At 33.6% G+C, this 18,037-nt stretch overlaps 2 protein-coding genes across 2 annotated transcripts; both read right to left on the bottom strand.

Moving 5' to 3' along the window:
• Window positions 1–333: 333 nt before the first annotated feature.
• LOC148562988 (uncharacterized) lies at window positions 334–5,250 on the bottom strand. Its single transcript, XM_088491106.1, has 7 exons — window positions 4,590–5,250; window positions 4,159–4,344; window positions 3,677–3,969; window positions 3,158–3,400; window positions 2,823–3,054; window positions 1,954–2,569; window positions 334–1,879 (listed from the first exon to the last, which is right to left on the bottom strand). The coding sequence occupies exons 1-7, from the start codon at window positions 5,248–5,250 to the stop codon at window positions 334–336; spliced, it is 3,777 nt and encodes a 1,258-aa protein (XP_088347232.1).
• Window positions 5,251–9,903: 4,653 nt separating this feature from the next.
• LOC107647573 (uncharacterized) lies at window positions 9,904–12,475 on the bottom strand. Its single transcript, XM_021105045.2, has one exon. The coding sequence runs from the start codon at window positions 12,326–12,328 to the stop codon at window positions 10,106–10,108; it is 2,223 nt and encodes a 740-aa protein (XP_020960704.1). The 5' UTR covers window positions 12,329–12,475; the 3' UTR covers window positions 9,904–10,105.
• Between the last annotated feature and the right edge of the window lie 5,562 nt (window positions 12,476–18,037).

Raw genomic sequence — 18,037 nt, 5'->3', positions numbered from 1 at the left:
CTAAATTAAGAAAAAACAAACAATACATAACTCTTTACTTTTTTTATTAGTGAAATTATTATAATTTAAATTAATTTAAAAAACCTTAAAATTATAATTTCAATTTTATTACGTGTATCGGGTTATTACACTTGTTAGTTGTTACTAAAAACTAAAAAGAGCATGAACTAAAACAATATGTGATTTTCTTTCCTTTTCAATTTATAAAGCCATAATCATTCCTAAATTATCATCATCTAATTATATGCCTATATCATGAAAGGTGTTTTTTTTTTTTTTTTGGTGAACAACCAAGAGAAAAAACAAAAGAGCAGAAAAGAAAAAGAAAAGAAATCAGGTTCTTAACAGTAAGAGAGGACAAACCACTTTTGGTGGCTGGTGCCAAAGGTGAACCTCATCAGTTCCGCTACCTCCAGATCCCATCTTTGCCAACCGATCTGCCACGACATTAGCTTCTCTCGAGATAAGCTCAAAACGAATATCCCAATCCCTTCTTAACTTCAAGTCAAAGATCAGTTGTATCACTTCTTTTTCAAGATGCCAGAGTGGAACTTGCCAACCAGTCACTAGCTTAAAAGCTGCTGCGCAATCTGTCTCACAGACAACAAGCTTAAGACCCGCCTCCCAAGCCCAAGCCAAACCTTTCCATATACTCCACAACTCCATCTTGATGACACTAGATCCAAAGGAATTTCCTGAACATCCCATTACCCATTGACTGGAGCTATCGCGAATTACCCACCCAAAACCAGCACAATCATCCCCCAAGTTCACACTCCCATCACAATTTAACTTCCAAGCACCAGGTTCTGGCAGAGACCAAGACAGAGGTTTTAATCCCTGGATGCAACACACTTTATTCCGAGTTGTATATTCAAAATCCACCATGCACCTGCGAGCCTTGTATGCAATTGACCCAGCAGATCCAAAAACTCCCTGAAAATTACCCATATTTCTGTCTTGCCAAATTGACCATATTATAGCTGCAAATTTGGAACAACCTTCATTGAGGAGGCCATGCTTGAACCAATCATGCACCTCGTGAGAGCCAAAGAAACACACATCAGAAAAACCTAGAGAAATCCAAACTGATCGCACCACTTCACAATCCCGAAAACAATGAAGAATTGTCTCCAAAAGTTGATTGCAACGTGTACATAAGGATGAGGAGGAGAGATGCCGCCGAAAACGCAGATATTGAGTTGGTACAGCATCATGAAGGCAAAGCCACACTAGGAGCCTCAACTTTTCAGGGACCCGCGCCTTCCAAAGCCAAAGCCAATTGATATTCCTATCCCATTTCAACTTATTCTGAATTAACCATAAATATCCTTGTTTAGCAGAGTAAAGAGTGTGCTCCCAACTCCAACCCAAATCACGACCAGAAGCCGAAATATGTACTAAACTAAGAATGTCTTCCCTTAAGTCCCTAGGAATAAAAGAGTAAATCCTCTCCAAATGCCAAACTCCATCACGGTAAACATCTTCAATGGTCAAAGCAGCCTCACAGATATCAAGAAATTCAACCCTCGCTCCTACTGGCCTAGAGTGCAACCAAGAGTCAAACCAGAAATTCTTAGAAAGAGCTCCCACTTCCCAAACAAATCCTTCCTTTAATACGGAAGCTGAGTGCATAATAGACTTCCATATATACGATGAAGAACCCATTGCTTTAACTGCAAATAGGTTTCTATTCTGGAGGTATTTCTGAAGCATAATCTTGACCCACAGTTTCTCTTGATTCATCAAAATTTGCCAAACTAGCTTTCCTAATAAAGAAAAATTGACCAACCGCGACTCCCACAAAACAAGACCTCCAAACTTTTTCGGAGTCGTCAAAACTCTCCAAGATGCTAAATGAAGACCACGGTGATTATGACTACCACACCAAATGAAACTTCTAGTAAACTTATCAATGTTAGAGCAACACCTGATGGAAAAAGGCTTACTTACATCCTATAAATAGGTATAGAAGATAAAATTGATTTAGCAAGGCAAATCCGACTAGCTTTATTAAGGAAGCGACCTTTCCAAGATGCTAGCCTATTAGTAAGCTTATCAACCACATCATTAAAATCAGTTTTAGTAACTCTGCCATGCTTGAGGGGGACACCAAGGTATTTTCCCAGAGAATTAGCAAATCGGATAGAAAAAATACCAATGAAGAGATTCTTGCGTTGTCTAGAAACATTCATAGAACAGATAGCACGAGATTTGTCAAAATTCACCTTCATACCAGATGCTCTGCAAAAGGTGGCCATAGTGTCCAAAACTTGAAGCACTTGAGATTTCTTCGCTTTGCAAAAAAGGATAAGGTCGTCTGCAAAAAGGAGATAGGAGATTACAGGACCTCCCCTAGACACAGTCACTGGTTTCCATCTACCAACCTCCACTTGCCTAGCAATGAGGCAACTCAACCTCTCCATACAAATAACAAATAAATAAGGAGACATCGGGTCTCCTTGCCTCAAACCCCTCTTTGGCTGAAAACCATCCAACCGGTTACCATTCCACATTAGAGAAAGGGAGGAAGACTTTACACATTTCATAATAAGAGAAACAATAGTACCTGAAAAGTCAAACATTAGGAGAGATTGCTCCAAAAACTCCTAGCTCACCCTGTCATAAGCCTTTTCTAGGTCAATTTTAAAAGCAAGAACACCTTTCTTTGATTTGGTTTTCTTCATAAAATAGAGAACTTCCTGGGCTACAATGATATTGTCTGGAGTACCCCTTTCAGGAATAAACCCTCCCTATATCTTGTAGAAAAGGCCGTAACCTTTCCACAACCACCTTAGTTATAATCTTGTAGATGACATTACAGAGGCTGATAGGACGAAACTCTTTCATGCGAGACGGGTTATCAACTTTAGGAATCAGCACCACCAAAGTGTCAAACAGAGCACTATCCAGATCAAACCTAGCGAAAACCTTCTTAACAAGTTCCCATACCTCTGTACCAACCACTTTCCAATATTCCTTGAAGAAAAAAGCCTGAAAACCATCGGCACCTAGGGCCTTAAAAGAGTTCATGCCCATAACCACCTTCCTAACCTATTCTTTAGAAATATTTCTTATGAGACTTTCAATAGCTTCACGAGATAAAGAAGGTAATTCCTGATCCTCATCACATCAAGTTCTACCTGTTCTACATTACAAAAAAGATCTCTATAAAATCCAATTGCACATTATTCGAGTTCTTGCGGATCAATACTCCATCTTCCATCCTCCAAAACAACCCCTGAACCTTGTTACGCTTCCTCCGCATAATGGTTTGCATATGAAAGAACTTAGTATTCCTATCTCCAAATTTGACCCAGTGCTCTTGGGATTTTTGACACCAAAACAACTCCTCTTGCATAAGCAGATTACTATATTTAGCCTGTAACTCCCTTTCTTCCTGCATAAGGGATAAAGCATCAACTCTCTCCATTCTCTATTGGATACTGGTCACACGCCTCTCCAATTCCCTCTTTCTTTTAAAAATATTCCCAAAGACATCTCGGTTAAAGGCCAAAGCATCATCTCTGACCTAAGAAAGGCAACGAATAGGATTGGGTCTACCCTTGTCCCAAGCACCCCTGACCACCGACGAAAAACTTGGGTGATAAGACCAAGCTACTTGAAAACGAAAAGGTTTTACCCCGACTCTTCTATCATTACCTTGACATCGCACCATAATGGGACAGTGGTCAGAGTGCATCCTCGCCAAATTCTCCACATAGCTTTCCGGAAAACGAAAACACCAAGCATCAGTAGCCACAGCCCTATCCAACCTCTTCGAGATGAACCGATTACCCTGCATATGTCTGAACCAAGTGTACAAGGATCCATGAGCTCCCAAATCAATTAAACCACACTCATCTAGGAGAGCTCCAAACCGCTCTACCCTTCGAGAGACAAAGTTCCCACCTTTAACCTCATATGAAAGAAGGATCTCATTAAAATCCCCAATAGCTAATAAAGGACCTGAATAATTTCTGAAAAAATTTGTCAAAACCCTTCAAGCTTCTTCCCTTATGCTAGGAACGAGACTTGCATAAATTGCTGCACAGACCCAAGAGAAACCGCCATTCAAAAACTCAACACACACCACTTGCGAACTCGCTGCCACGACATTGCAAGATACTCCGGGCCATGCAGAGAGCACCCAAATACCTCCACTATGTCCCTGAGCTTCTTCAATATGAATAGGAGTATAACCTAATCTGTTCCAAAAGACAGCCACCTTTTGGAAAGCACAATGAGTCTCTAAAATGATAAAAACGTACGGATGAAAATTCTTTGCCAATTGTTTCAGATACACCCGAGCCAACTTATTTCTATCTCCTCTCACATTCCAAGCTATAATGTTTGCACAATCTATATTAATATTACTTGGAGTGAGACCCACACCTCAGATTATTTGAGGGTAGTGAGTGGGGTCACCACTGTAACCACATTGTACCCATTCTCAACCGGGGAATTCTGAAGAGAATTAGGCCTTAATCTCTTTAAATTGCTTCTGAATGGCGTTTTAGAAGTCCCCGCGCCTTGCGAATAAGCCCCTGCCCATTCTGAACCAGGTCCTTACTTGCCACCCGTCACACCTTGAGCAGAGGTAAAACTTGACGAAACTAATTTAAAGTTCCTCGCTTCTTTTAGCACTTGATTGCCCTTACTTATGTGTAAAGATGATTCAACCCCATTATTGCCTTTCATAGCAGGTTCTCCTTTAGCAACAAAATTAGAAGATTTATCCACATAAACTTTTTTGGACTTATCCTGGTCATGCCTACCCAAAAAGACCTTCTTGCCCTTTGCCTTTCTTTCCACCTTGGTCCACGTTGTATCCCCTGCATGTGTCCCTTCCATTACAAGCACTTCCTTATCCTTATTCTTCTCTATCCCAATTGTAGCACTACCGAAAACAAAAGGCTTCTCAATATTAGAAGAAAATGGCACCTGATCCATCTTCTCATGATCTTGTTCCTTGTCTTCATTCACCCCTGTTTTATCAATGTTCACCGAAATTGAACTAATCAATTTACAGTCCACACCAACATGCCCATAACAACCACACATATTGCAGACCAACTCAAGGCTTTCATATTCAACATCCAAAACCCTCCTATCCACCTCAACACTACGAGTAATAGGAACGCCTAAATCAATCTCCACACAAGTCCTCGCATACTTCCCTCTTGCTGCCATCTTAGTTGCTACATCGACTTTCACTGGCTTTTTCACCGCAGCAGCAATCCTCAACATAGCTTTCTCATGGTAGTAACGAATTCCTAAGCCATAAAAGCGTACCCATACCATGGTGGATCCAAAAATCTCCTCCTCTTTACAGCAAGATAGAACCCAGATATCATCCAAGGACCACCAAGTAATACCCTCTCCCGATCTTCGAAAGCATCAAATTTCACTAGAAAATAACCATTTCCTACGTCCAGAACTTGAAACCCACCCTTCAATCTCCACACCATACCCAGCTTATGCACCATCGTCGTGTAACTCATATGCTTGCCCAAGACTTTGACGACGATCGCTTCCTTATATGGTACAGATAATGCCGCCAGCCCTTCTTCTGAGAAGATGACCCGAGGAGGATGCGAATCCTCGTGGTTCTCTTTGATCACCTTGGCTAGCCTCTCTCCATCTAAAGCCTCATTCCAAAGCATAGGAGATGGAGACTTCTGTCCAGTCACCATGTCGCGGAAGGAAACCTTTTGAAAGCCATGTTTTTCCTTAGAAACTCTAGTACCCTCCTCCTTCTCACCAAATACAAATCCCCCGACGCTCTCCCTCCTAGTTTTACCGACGGCATTACCAGTTACCTCACTGTGTGTCACCCTCTTTGTGAACCCTCGCTCACTCTGTCACTCATACTTAAACCCTAGCAGAAAGAGTACAGAAAGAATTTTTGTTTTCAAAATATGAAAGGTGTTTATAATAAAGTGGTTACTTTTTATTAATATATTTTTATATAAAAATAATATTGTAAACAATTAAATAGATTAATATAGTTAAATAGATTAATATGTTTGACTAAATTATCTAATCGTTTGTAATATTATTATCTCTAGGTGAAGATAACTTTTAGAAATAGCTATTTTATAATAATATACTTGAAAAAATGACTTCAAATAGAAACTTTTAGTTATCATGTGTGTTTTTTCTCTCTTTTACTATTCATGTTGATGGGTATGTCTAAAACGAATATAACAACAACTTTATGTGTATTAGATGTGCTACATTTATAAAAATTATTATATTTATTAAATAAAAATTAAATGCTAACATAAAAAAAATATTGATGGACCTAATAAATACGAAATATCCTTGTATATAAATAAATATCTTTTAATATATAATACTTTAAACGATAACCTAATGTTTTATTTTTAAATAAATAAATATAAAACATATAAATACAAAAAAATATGAATATTTTTTATTCATTAAGATTAATTATTATGCAATAAAATTTTTTTAATATTAAAAAATTATATTAAAATAATATTTTAAATTCTAATATAAAAATATAAAATAATTAAATTTTATTTTATATTACTTGACAAATAATTAGATTATTATCTTCAAAATTTGTTAATTAACTATTTCTGTTAAAAATATTATCATATAATATAATTTTTTTTTTAAATAATTTGTGAAATTTAATTTTCCGACTTTATTTAATATGTATAACGTAGATTTCATGTAGTAAATTTATTTTTATAAATTTATCTTATTTGTTGACTTTTTCTATATATTAGTTATCGTCATGAAAAAATAACCTTTATGCATGAATAATGCTATGGTTGGTGGCTAATGCAACTATAGAAACTTATATTTATATTGAAAAAATTTTTGGGATTCAACATTGTTTCGATCAATAAATTAATTAATAATAATTAAGCACTAAAAAATACTTAAAATTAAAAATATCCAAAATTTAAGTAAAAAAATTTGAAAATAAAATAAAATCAATTTAAGGTATAGAATTTAAGATTTAAAATTTAGAATAAAAAATTTAGGGTTAAAATTTTGAGTTTATAATTTAAAATTTAGGATTTAAGATTGTCGAAGCAATGGATGGTCGGTGTGGACAGCCAATACTAATTGATGATTGGTTGAAATTGTAGTGTTGGAAGAAAGGAAAAGGAGTGAAAAAGGATAAACGAGTAATTTTTAAAAAAATTGTGAATATTTTAAATTTCATAAATATTTTAATAAAAAGTTAGATTATATAATAAATTTTTAATAAAAATAGCTAGTTAATAAGTTTTGAATATAATGATATAATTATTTGTCGAGTAATATAAAATAAAATTTAATTATTTTATATTTTTATGTTACAGTTTAAAATATTATTTTAATATAATTTTTTAATATTATAAAAATTTTATTGCATAAAAATTAATCTTAATGAATAAAAAATACTCATATTTTTTTATATTTATGTGTTTTATATTTATTTATTTTAAAAATAAAAGATTATGTTGTTATTTAAAATATTGTATATTAAAAAATATCTATGTATGTATTAGAATATTTTGCATTTATTAGGGTCCATCAATGCTCTTTTCTTATATTAGCCTTTGATTTTCATTTAATGAAATCTAATGGTTTATATAAATGTGACACATCTAATGCGCAATGAGTTGTTATGGTCGTTTTAGACATACCCATGTTAATTGGTACCGGATTCGATGGTCCTAGAACGTTTGGACCATTAAATGGTCCCATAACAAAACATGTTTTTTAAGTTTTTTAATAACTGCTAAATAGTCTTTATTTAATTTTCATTACAAATTAATCTTTTATATATTATTTAATTATAAAATTAATTTTTTATTTTATAAATTATTATTTTATTATTCATCTATCTGTTTATTAATAATAAAAAATTAAAACAATAACAAATTAGATCTTCTATTAATCGTAATAAATATTTTACAATCTTAATTGATCATAATTTTATCATTGATCCGTTATATACGTATTGGATTGGAAAAATCGTGTTTGTTAGAAATTCAATATGTGGGATTTTTCGTATTGAATCGATTGGTCATATTATCCAGTCGATTTAAGTCTTCAAAGCAATATAAATTTTCACAATTCAATGGATTGGTTGTATTACCCAATCGATTGAATTGTGCAATGCGTTATATGTTAAGCTTCTCTAAATTTTTCTGCTCGTGATTATAAATTATTATTTTATTATTCATCTATCTTATCTTTAAAATTTTATCTTCAAATTTTAAATTTTTATTTTGATTTAGATACTCTAATCTTATATTTTCTTTAATATTAAGATTATAAATTGGTGAATAATCTATCAACAATTAATCAATCCTACCATTAGAATCGTTTATCAATATGATTGATTATCAATTTTTTCATTATTTTTGTTCATTGTTTATCCATCTACTTAATATCCAATTTTTCTTTATTGTTTATCCATCTCTTTAATATCCAATATTTATTCATCATTAATTGATAATCACGGTTGGTGATAGAGATCCAATCGAATTTTTCACTGTAGTGTTTAGAAAACAATCCATTGTTTTAATTACAAAATCAAGATTAGTCTCTAATTTTGTAATTATTTGTTTCGATTCTTTATTCATGCAATTGATTGTGTAATAAAAAAATATTTTTTTTAGTTTTTAGTAATGGATTTTTTCTGAAATAAAATAAAAAAATTATTATTTTCCAAAACCCAATTTTTTAACTTTAATTTCTCATATACAAATTTTTTTTATGGAGCAAGACAAACTTCCCTTCAAATTCTAAGAAAAATGGATAACTCAAATTATTAATCGTCACAATAGACAATGGCAACCATTATAGGAATATACAAGAGTACACATGAATAAGTCTTATTTTTGTTAAAAAATAATGATTTTTTTAAATTTATAATGAAAAAAAATTCTTGTTAAATACGGTTTATTCCCGTGTTTCTATGTATTTCTCAAATTGCTTTGAGATTTCAATCGATTGGGTAATACGAGCAATAGATTGAATAAAGAAACCCCACGTGCCGTGGTTTGTTTGTGCATCCAATGTCGATTGAATTTCTAACAAACACGATTCTCTCAATCCAATATGTATGTAACGGATCAATGATAAAACTACGATCGATTAAGATTGCAAAATATTTATTATGATTAATAGAAGATCTAATTTGTTATTATTTTAGTTTTTGATTATTAATAAACATAATAGATGAATAATAAAACAATAATTTATAAAATAAAAAATTAATTTTATAATTAAATAATATATAATATTAATTTGTAATTAAAATTAAATAAAGACTATTTAGCAGTTATTAAAAAATTTAAAAAACATGCTTTGTTATGGGACCATTTAATGGTCCAAACGTTCTAGGATTACCGAATCCGGTGACATGTTAATTACCTGAAAACTGCTTTCTATTTTTTAAGAAAAATAAAACACAACTTTTTAAGATTAAAAAAAAAAGGAAAAAGGAAAAAGCTATTCCTAAGACTAAGAGGTCAAACATGCTAATATTGGATAAGAAATCCTCCTTAACGTAATTACGAAACGAAAATAACAACCATCAAACTAATGGTACAAAGTTGTGCTATCATATAACCTCCACTAGAACCTATTGAGAAGGCATTTGCTTTGCAAGGCAGAAAACAAATTCTGTATCATCATCGCAACTAAAAATAAACAATGACAGTGAAACTTGTATTAGAAACATCATTGGAATTGAATATCAAACAGAAATTTCATAGATGTAAGTAAACAATGAATTTGATGCGAGTTACCACAAACTTAACAAGACAGACTAGGCACCAAAACAACACACCAAAACTTCTGAGTTAATCATTTTGCTTGTAGAAATGACTATATCATTGACCTTTTAGCATATCTATACCTACATGGAAAACAAAATAGTAAGTCCCAGATTTATCACCGTAAAGCACTATAGGCTGTTCACATTGGGGTTACAAAATCAATAATATTCTCATGCATTCACCTAACGTTCTATACTGTGCAGAGTTCATCTATCATTCTTTGTCCATCTACCATCCTTACCTAAATTTTCTACTCTACTCGGTTCTGAAGCATATTTCTCAGGTAACTAACTTGTGTCTTCCTTTGATTTTTCAACATTGTCCAATGCCTCATTGGCTTCATTCTTTGTCTGAAGGAGGTCTAAAGAGGTGGCTGCTGGATCCAACTCTTGACAACCCCTTGGAGCATTAGGAGCTTCTTGTCCTGTAAGCAAGTAATTAGGAACCTGATGAGAGAATCGAAACATCTCCACTTTGGGAATCTTCCTTACCAGATCATGACCTTCAATCCTCTGAAACACTGCCACAAAACCATCAACCTTGATAAGTGGTGTAACAAGTACACCTTGCTTGTCATTGAAATCATCAAGTACTTCCACCATATCATACTTGTGCTTCACTTCATCAGGAGTATCTTTATTCCAATCAGGAGACCAGTTTCTATAAAGTGCCCAGATATCCCCCTTCCTCGGAAAGATGCGAACAATTCCTCTGTTGCCTTTTGCCCATCTAACCTTATGGGAAAAGGAATTTAACGATCCAGTTATTTCACGTTTGCCGATCGTGAAATCCCCACAAGTTTTATAAAAACCAGAACCTATCCAATCCATCGGGCCCAACTCCTTGTTGCTTCGAGAGTTAAGCCAACTGACACTCATTTTAAATGGCTTCGTTGACATCACCTTTTGAACTTTAGCATAAAATCTAGGCATTCCATCATCATCATCGTAAGCTGCCCAGACCTGGTCCTCTGCAAAGGAATTTTCAGCTCTTTCCAAGTCAAAATTGTGAAAATCAGAATCAGTAACGGGAATCACATAGTCTTGGTTCTCCTTTCCAATATCATCAGATGTGACGGGAACAGGATCCCTTTCCAGATGTCCATTACCATTAATGGTGGAATCTTCATGCTTCTCCGAACCAGTTGTTTTGTCATTTAACAAGCCTTTTTGTCTCACATTTCCTTTGTCCTTGTTCATAACCTTATCTTCCTGCTTCTCTGAACAAGTTTTGTCCTTTAACGTGCCTTTTTGTGTCTCGGTTCCTTTGTCCTTGTTTGTAACCTTATCTTCAGCTGTTGATTTCCATTCTTGGAGTTTCTTGCGAATCTCATTCTGTGCTTTATTGCTCAACATGTTTCGCAATTCATACGTTGACAACTCTCTCATGCCGCGATGCTTGTTAGTAAAACGTGAAAAACCATGTGTCGTTTCTATACCCATGTGAATGTCATCTGATCTCATTTTCTTTACAGTTCTTTGGACATTATAGAAAGAACCATCAGACCTCTTGTACATGTGACTGCTCTCCCTTGCAGCAATTGAAGGAGCACCCTCACATGTGCTTCTTGATTTCACAGTTGCCTGCTGCTTAGTAGATGCAGCTGGAGTAGATGCTGAACTATCTTTGCTAGCAAAACCATGCATTCTTGAGTGAGGAGCGTACTGGGAGTTTGTGTTACTAAAAGAAGACCTGCCTCGCACACTGCTTGATTCTATGTTTTGAGAAACTGAATGAGTTCTTCCTGGATTAGTAGTGGGGTGATCCCAACCACCAGCACGAGGCTGAGAATTTTGTTGATGTTGCTGAGCGGAACAATTAAAAGACTTAACACCATCAGCAGGTGGAACCTTCTCTACAGCCACAAACGCCTGATTACAGTTTGGACATCGTAGCGCAACATTCAAATAAATCCTGAGATATTGAAGTCGTGCACTACAACGAGTACAGATAGTCCAAAAGGTATCAACCATTCTATATGGAGGAGGAACGGATGTTGGAGGAGCCTGAGCATTATTACTTCCAGTTCTTGCATTTGGAGTTGCCATCCTATTTGGATTGGGTGCTTTTGGTTGCGACACAACGTGGTTGGGAGCATTATGCTGAAACCCTGTTGAACTCCTCTTCTGATTATATGCTAGTCTTCTCGCCTTATCTGATAGCAAAGTCCATGCCTCAGAAACAAGCTTAAACGCACCGTCCGCACCCGGAGACTTGTTTTTGTCAGGATGAAGAGCGAGAATCAGCTTTCTGTACTGCTTTTTAACTGTCTCATCATCAGCAGAAGGAGTCACTCCAAGTACACCATACCAATCTGTTACTCCACTTATTTTTTTCTCGGCGGAGATATAAACATCCAAGGTTGTCACAAACTGGGTAAGACCCTCCAGTGCAGGATACAAATTAAGAGCCTTGAGAGCAAACCTTTTTGCACCAACGTAGTCCTTTTCAGATAATTTCCTCTCTGCCACTTCTTTGGCCCTAACTGCCTCATCTTTATTGCACTCCATACTTTTCTCTTGTCTCAACTCTTTACGTGTGGCTTCCTCACATAGTTAGAAGACAGAGAAGAGCATAAACCATGAACACTGGATTTAATAATAACACACATAAACCTTCAATCTGCACAGGAAACAGAGAAGAGGGTGAAAAATGAGATATGCCACTAAAATTATTAAAGTGATGAAACATAAGTTATGTTTAAGCAACATTTCAGTTATGTGTTATACACATTCAAAACTAGTAATAACAAAAGCTATGGTTTAAGCAATTCAACATATTTTAACCACTGGATGCCTATAGTCAGGTGTTTCTCTATAGGCTTTCCAAAACCAAAAGATCAATACGGCATAATTTGCGAAGGCTACTAATTATTTAGCAAGTAAGGACCAGTAAAATTTTCAATATAAAGTGTATCTCCTTCTGGAACATAAATGCATTTGCTCTTGTGCAAAAAATACACTCTAAACAACTTGGATTTTTTGTGAGCTTTCTTGAAAGAATACACGTTGCTTATGCAGATGATCAGAATACAACATTTTGAAAAGCCAATGGAAAAAACAATGTCACTTGTTGATACTTGAACTCTTACAACAACTGGTAACCTTTAGCCAATACAAACAAAAGTTCATGTTTCTAAACAAGGGTACAAAAACAGGGCAAAGCTGTCTTCTTTGTTTCCTTCATAAAAGTTTGAAAACAAGGTGACATGTTCATTATTATTATTATTATTGTTAGTAAAAACATATCAAATGAGAAAACCGTTAAAAGAAATCAAACAAACACTGTAAAAGTATCAATCCTCTCCATGCTCAGTTGAATAGACTTCTGAGCATCCATTACAAATTATCGTGACTTTGGAATGGAGAAGATGCATTTATATTAAAATGAACTTCAAAAAAGGTAAAGAACCCGCAACTAACAGCCCCTTCTCAACTATTAGTATAGTAAAAAAAAATGGTCAAATAATACCTTTTATAATCATTTGTAAACTCAACTCAAACTCGATAAAATAATCCATTTTTTTTTTTTCTTCTTCTTTAGGGATAGCAATAACATAACACTTCATCTTGCCTATAGGTAGCATGCATCAATCGATCATAAAATCGAGAGTACCAACTCTGAATGTTCAACAAATAATACAAAGACGCAATAAGTAAAATTGTCTCCTAAAAAACAAAATCCACACAAATCCAATTTAAAATATCATGACCACCCACATAACGTTAAACCCTGAACCACGTACCACAGAACAACAAACCCTAGCAAAAGAAGGTTAGCATAAAGAAAATGGAGAAAAAGTAAAGGAACAAAAGGATCACGTTGAAAACCGAGCCACGAGTGTCGAATGTTTGAAAAATCAACCTCGCTTATTTGGAGGGAAAATGAATAGCTCGCCATGGATCTAAGTTACATGCAGCTTTTCAATTATTTATTTATTTATTTATTAAAACAACATGTAAGCATGTAACGGTGGAAATTCACAATGTGGAGCCATGCAAATACAGTGCATACAGAAACCGAAACCCTAAACTCTGACGATGAATACAGGAATCTAATAACGAAACAAAATTAATAGTAAAGAACACAGAAGATTTTCTACGTGCTTTGGAATTCGGAGAAGTGACGAAGGAGTTAAATTACCAAAAATGGAGGGAGAAGAAGACAAAGAGGCTTGTTTGCGTGTGACGTTACGAAATTTGAATCTCAGAAGACGCACTGACCCTTCTGTCAAGCTAGCCGGGAATTCATTTTCTTTCTTTTGTTTCTTTTTTTAGTTATTGAGTAACACTGTAGTACTGTACACAACAGTCAGAAAGTCACGTACGATTACACACCATTTTATAGAAGAGTGAGGATCGTCCTGACAAGACGAATTGGGTTATTGATTAAAAATTAAAAATAATAACTAAAAATAATAAATTTTAATAATTTTATTGTAATTTTTTTTATATTCTCTCTGTTTTATTTTTTCAATTCTTTTTCTTCAAAATTCACATTATGCAAATTTTATTTATTAAAAAATTATACTTTGTAAAATCAAATATTTTTATTAAGTAAAGAGTATTATATTTTTTATTAATTATATAAATTTTAATTATTTATTTATTATATTTTATATAATTTATTAAAATTTAAAATAATGATTTGTTAATTTAGTTAATAATTTTTTTTAAATATAAAAAATAAAAACCCAAAATTGCTAATTTACTTCTTACCCTAAATTATTAATTCTGAGTAATTAATAAATAAATAATTAATAAATTAATTATTATTTTAAAAAATTAAAAATTTAAATTTTATAATTTAAAAAAAATAATAATTAAAATACGAATTTTAATATTAATTTTAAAAAATTTACTCTAAAATTAAATCAACAGCTAAATTGAGTGAATTAAGTCTAAATGGATTCAAGTTGGCCGTATAATACTCTAACTTTAGCAAACATTTAACTTTATTTTTTATTTTTTATTATGCTTCACCGATAGAAAGAGAGGAGAAGAAAGAAAGAGAAATCCTAAACCCACAAATTTCTACCGTCCATAACTTTTGATTCCAAACTCTGATTGAGGAGTTTTTTGCAGCCACGCATCTTCTCATCGAGATTTTCGATTCTAATCCAACAAAGTGGTAAGAATCTTTAAAATTTGTATCCAGTTTTTCTTCTATATTTTCGCGTTTTTTTATTTTGGAGAAGTTGAATTATTGTGATTTTGAATGTTTAAGAATATTCTATCGTGAATTATAAGTGGGTTTCATCCCAATTTTGAGTGAGTAAAATAAAAAAACTTTGAATCTTTGTAAATTAGTGAATTAATGAATTTTATGTTGATTATTGTGAAATTGTCTGAAATTAGATTGTGTGCATATGAAATTGAAGTTAAATAGAAGATCTTAAATGCTTGATTTGGACTCATTATGGCTGAATTAGATGAATTAGAGTTTGGAACCTTTGAAAGCTTATGTGGGTACATTCGTTGGAATTTGGATTTGGTGTGTGAAAAAATGATTTATGATGAATTGAGATTGAGGGTTAGGGAATCATGGTTTTAAATCGAGCGAGGATTTTGAAATACGGATTGGTGTTGTTTTCAAAAGAAAAGATTTGGGAAAAATATTGAATTTGGATGTCGTAGAATTTTTGGGTAAAAAGTGAATTTTGACAAATTTCGACAGGCTATAACTTGGTTTCTGCATCCCCAAATCTTGTGAAACTTGTTTGAATAAAAATTGGGTCTATGAAGTTTATGATATTCAAAGAACGAAATAAAAATAATTTTTAACGAAAAAGTTATGCGCGTTTAGAATTTAGATTGTAAAACTGAATTCTGCAGCAAATTTCTGAAAATTAGAAACTCTAGTATGTGTGCGTACGCACACTATCGTGCGCACGCATAGACCAGAATGTGTGGGAAGCTTGTGCGTACGCACGAGGGGTGTGCGTATCCACACTTTGGGGATTTTACAAGTTGTGCGTACGCACACGAAGAAAAGCTCGTCTGGTGCGTGTGTACGTACAGTACTATGCGTACGCACGATTTCCTGTTTTATACTAAAACTTTTTAATTGCTCAACCTTCCTGACAAGCTTGTAACCCTCCAAAACCACTGTTTTTTGTTGAAAATTTACGATTTTTGAACTATCAACCATTCTTCTAAGTTTTTTAAACTTCTGAAAATTCTGTTTAAAGTCCGATAATTAGAATTAGGCTTAAGAAAGAGAGTGAACCTATTGACAGAGTTAAATTGACATTGAGGAAGAGTTGTGAAGTGAATGATTTAATTTACGATGCATGGACAATGTTGAATGATTGAGATATTGAGGATGACGCGATTGATTTTAATAATGACTTTTGAATAAATTGAAATTATATTGAAAATGGGATTGAATTTGATTGTCATATGTCACCAGCTAAGAGACAGCGGCGTGTCCATTTGCTCTAGATATAATTGGAGATTTTGGGTAAGATGTAGTGGCGTTGTCCACTTGCTCCAAGCACACGGGTAAGATGCGAGGGTTGCGGTTTGGTCCCACTTGCTCCATGTTTGGTGTTCTTGTCCAGGGTTCGCTACCGGACATGTCGGGTTTGGCTATATAATCGACAGATGAGACTCATCAGCTATAGGACAGGCATACATCATATGCATTTGTATGATTTGTTTGGGTATGCATTTGTCTTGGTTTGCCTAGTTGCTTATTTGTAATTAATTGCTACTTGTCCTATCTGCTGTAACTGCTATCTATATCTGTGTTTTCCTTGTGTTTTGTTTGTACTTGTATCTAAGAGACCGCTCATATGGTGGAGGTGTGATGAAGATTGTTCCACTGGTGATTCGAAGGTTTGGAGGAGACAAAAGGTGCAGAGTTATACTAGGGCTAGAATCTCTTGGTAAGATTACCTATATTATTGGTTTAAAATAAATTTTAAGATTAATTTGAGTGTCAGAGTTTTAGGAATGCCTCTGACTTTTTCGCGACCTTATATATTATCTATGTGGGCATCTTCACCATGCTGAGAACTCCTAGTTCTCATTTCATACATATATTGTTGTTTTTAGATGCAGGACGCGAGGCACCTCACTAAGCATTCTGGAGACTCTTTGAAAGCGAAGAACTCTTGTGTGAATAGATTCTCCGCCTTGTGTATTTTGTATCCCTCATAGAGGTTGATTTAGAGAAACATGTGTTTTGTCTTATATTTTGGATATATATACTCAGGTCGGTCTTAGTTTCGCAGGTCAAGTTTGGAACTTGATAGTTGTATCTTTGGAACTTCAATCTTTATATATACGTGTGTTATCCTTTTTTTTTTATCTTATTTATCCGGTTTACGCATATCTTTGCAAGTGTAACATGATTTTTTGTTTTGTTTAGTTTCTTCTTCAAGACTCCTAGATATGAATTCTTTTAATTATAATTATATATGTATTTTTCTTTTAGAGATTGTAATATCTCGCCACCTCTACTTTACGACTTAAGTGTAAGGCTTTGCGTGATAAGATGTTACAATATTCATAGGACCAGTTTAGGTAGGTCTATGAATATATTTTTTTTTTTTTACTTTTAACTTATGAAAAAGTATAGTATTAATATTTAGTACAATTTTCAAAATCAAATTGTAACTTTTTAAAAAACTATATAAGTATTTATAGAGAAGTTAAAAAAAATCTATTACAATAAAAAAATTTTTATCACTTTTTTTTAAATAAATATTTTTAAGACTAAAAAATTAAATAAAAAAATTTATTTATAAAGTATTTTTAATAACTGTGATTTGGAGAAATTAACCCAAATAACTTGTATTTAGAGTGGATAGTCTCACTCTCTAATAAATAAGCATTCTTTTATTATATATTATTTTTAAATTATTTTCAATCCCTATAGTCTTCTCCCGAAAATGAAAATATCACCGTCCTATATATGCCTTCTTGATAAACCCCGATTTTGTGATTTATCTTGTGCTTATTTTGGGAGATTTTACCACCTTTTTCCACATTTATTCAATGAAATAGCATGATTTTGTAATTCTCCCTTGAATTTTGCTTAAGTGTAAAAACATACTTTTTAGGCCTTAAATTGGTAATTTTGATCCACTTTAATTCCATTCGATGCCTTGATATGTGTGTTGAGTGATCTCAGGTTTATAAGGCAAGTATTGGATGGAAGAAATGAGTAGAAAAGTATACAAAGGGGAGAATGCATGAAGAAACAGAGATTGG

The sequence above is a fragment of the Arachis ipaensis genome, chromosome B6, assembly GCF_059453495.1.
Source record: "Arachis ipaensis isolate K30076 ecotype BB chromosome B6, ASM5945349v1, whole genome shotgun sequence".
NCBI lineage: Eukaryota > Viridiplantae > Streptophyta > Magnoliopsida > Fabales > Fabaceae > Arachis > Arachis ipaensis.
The sequence above is the reverse complement of the archived record's forward strand: the minus strand, read 5'-3'. Positions and strand labels throughout refer to the sequence as shown.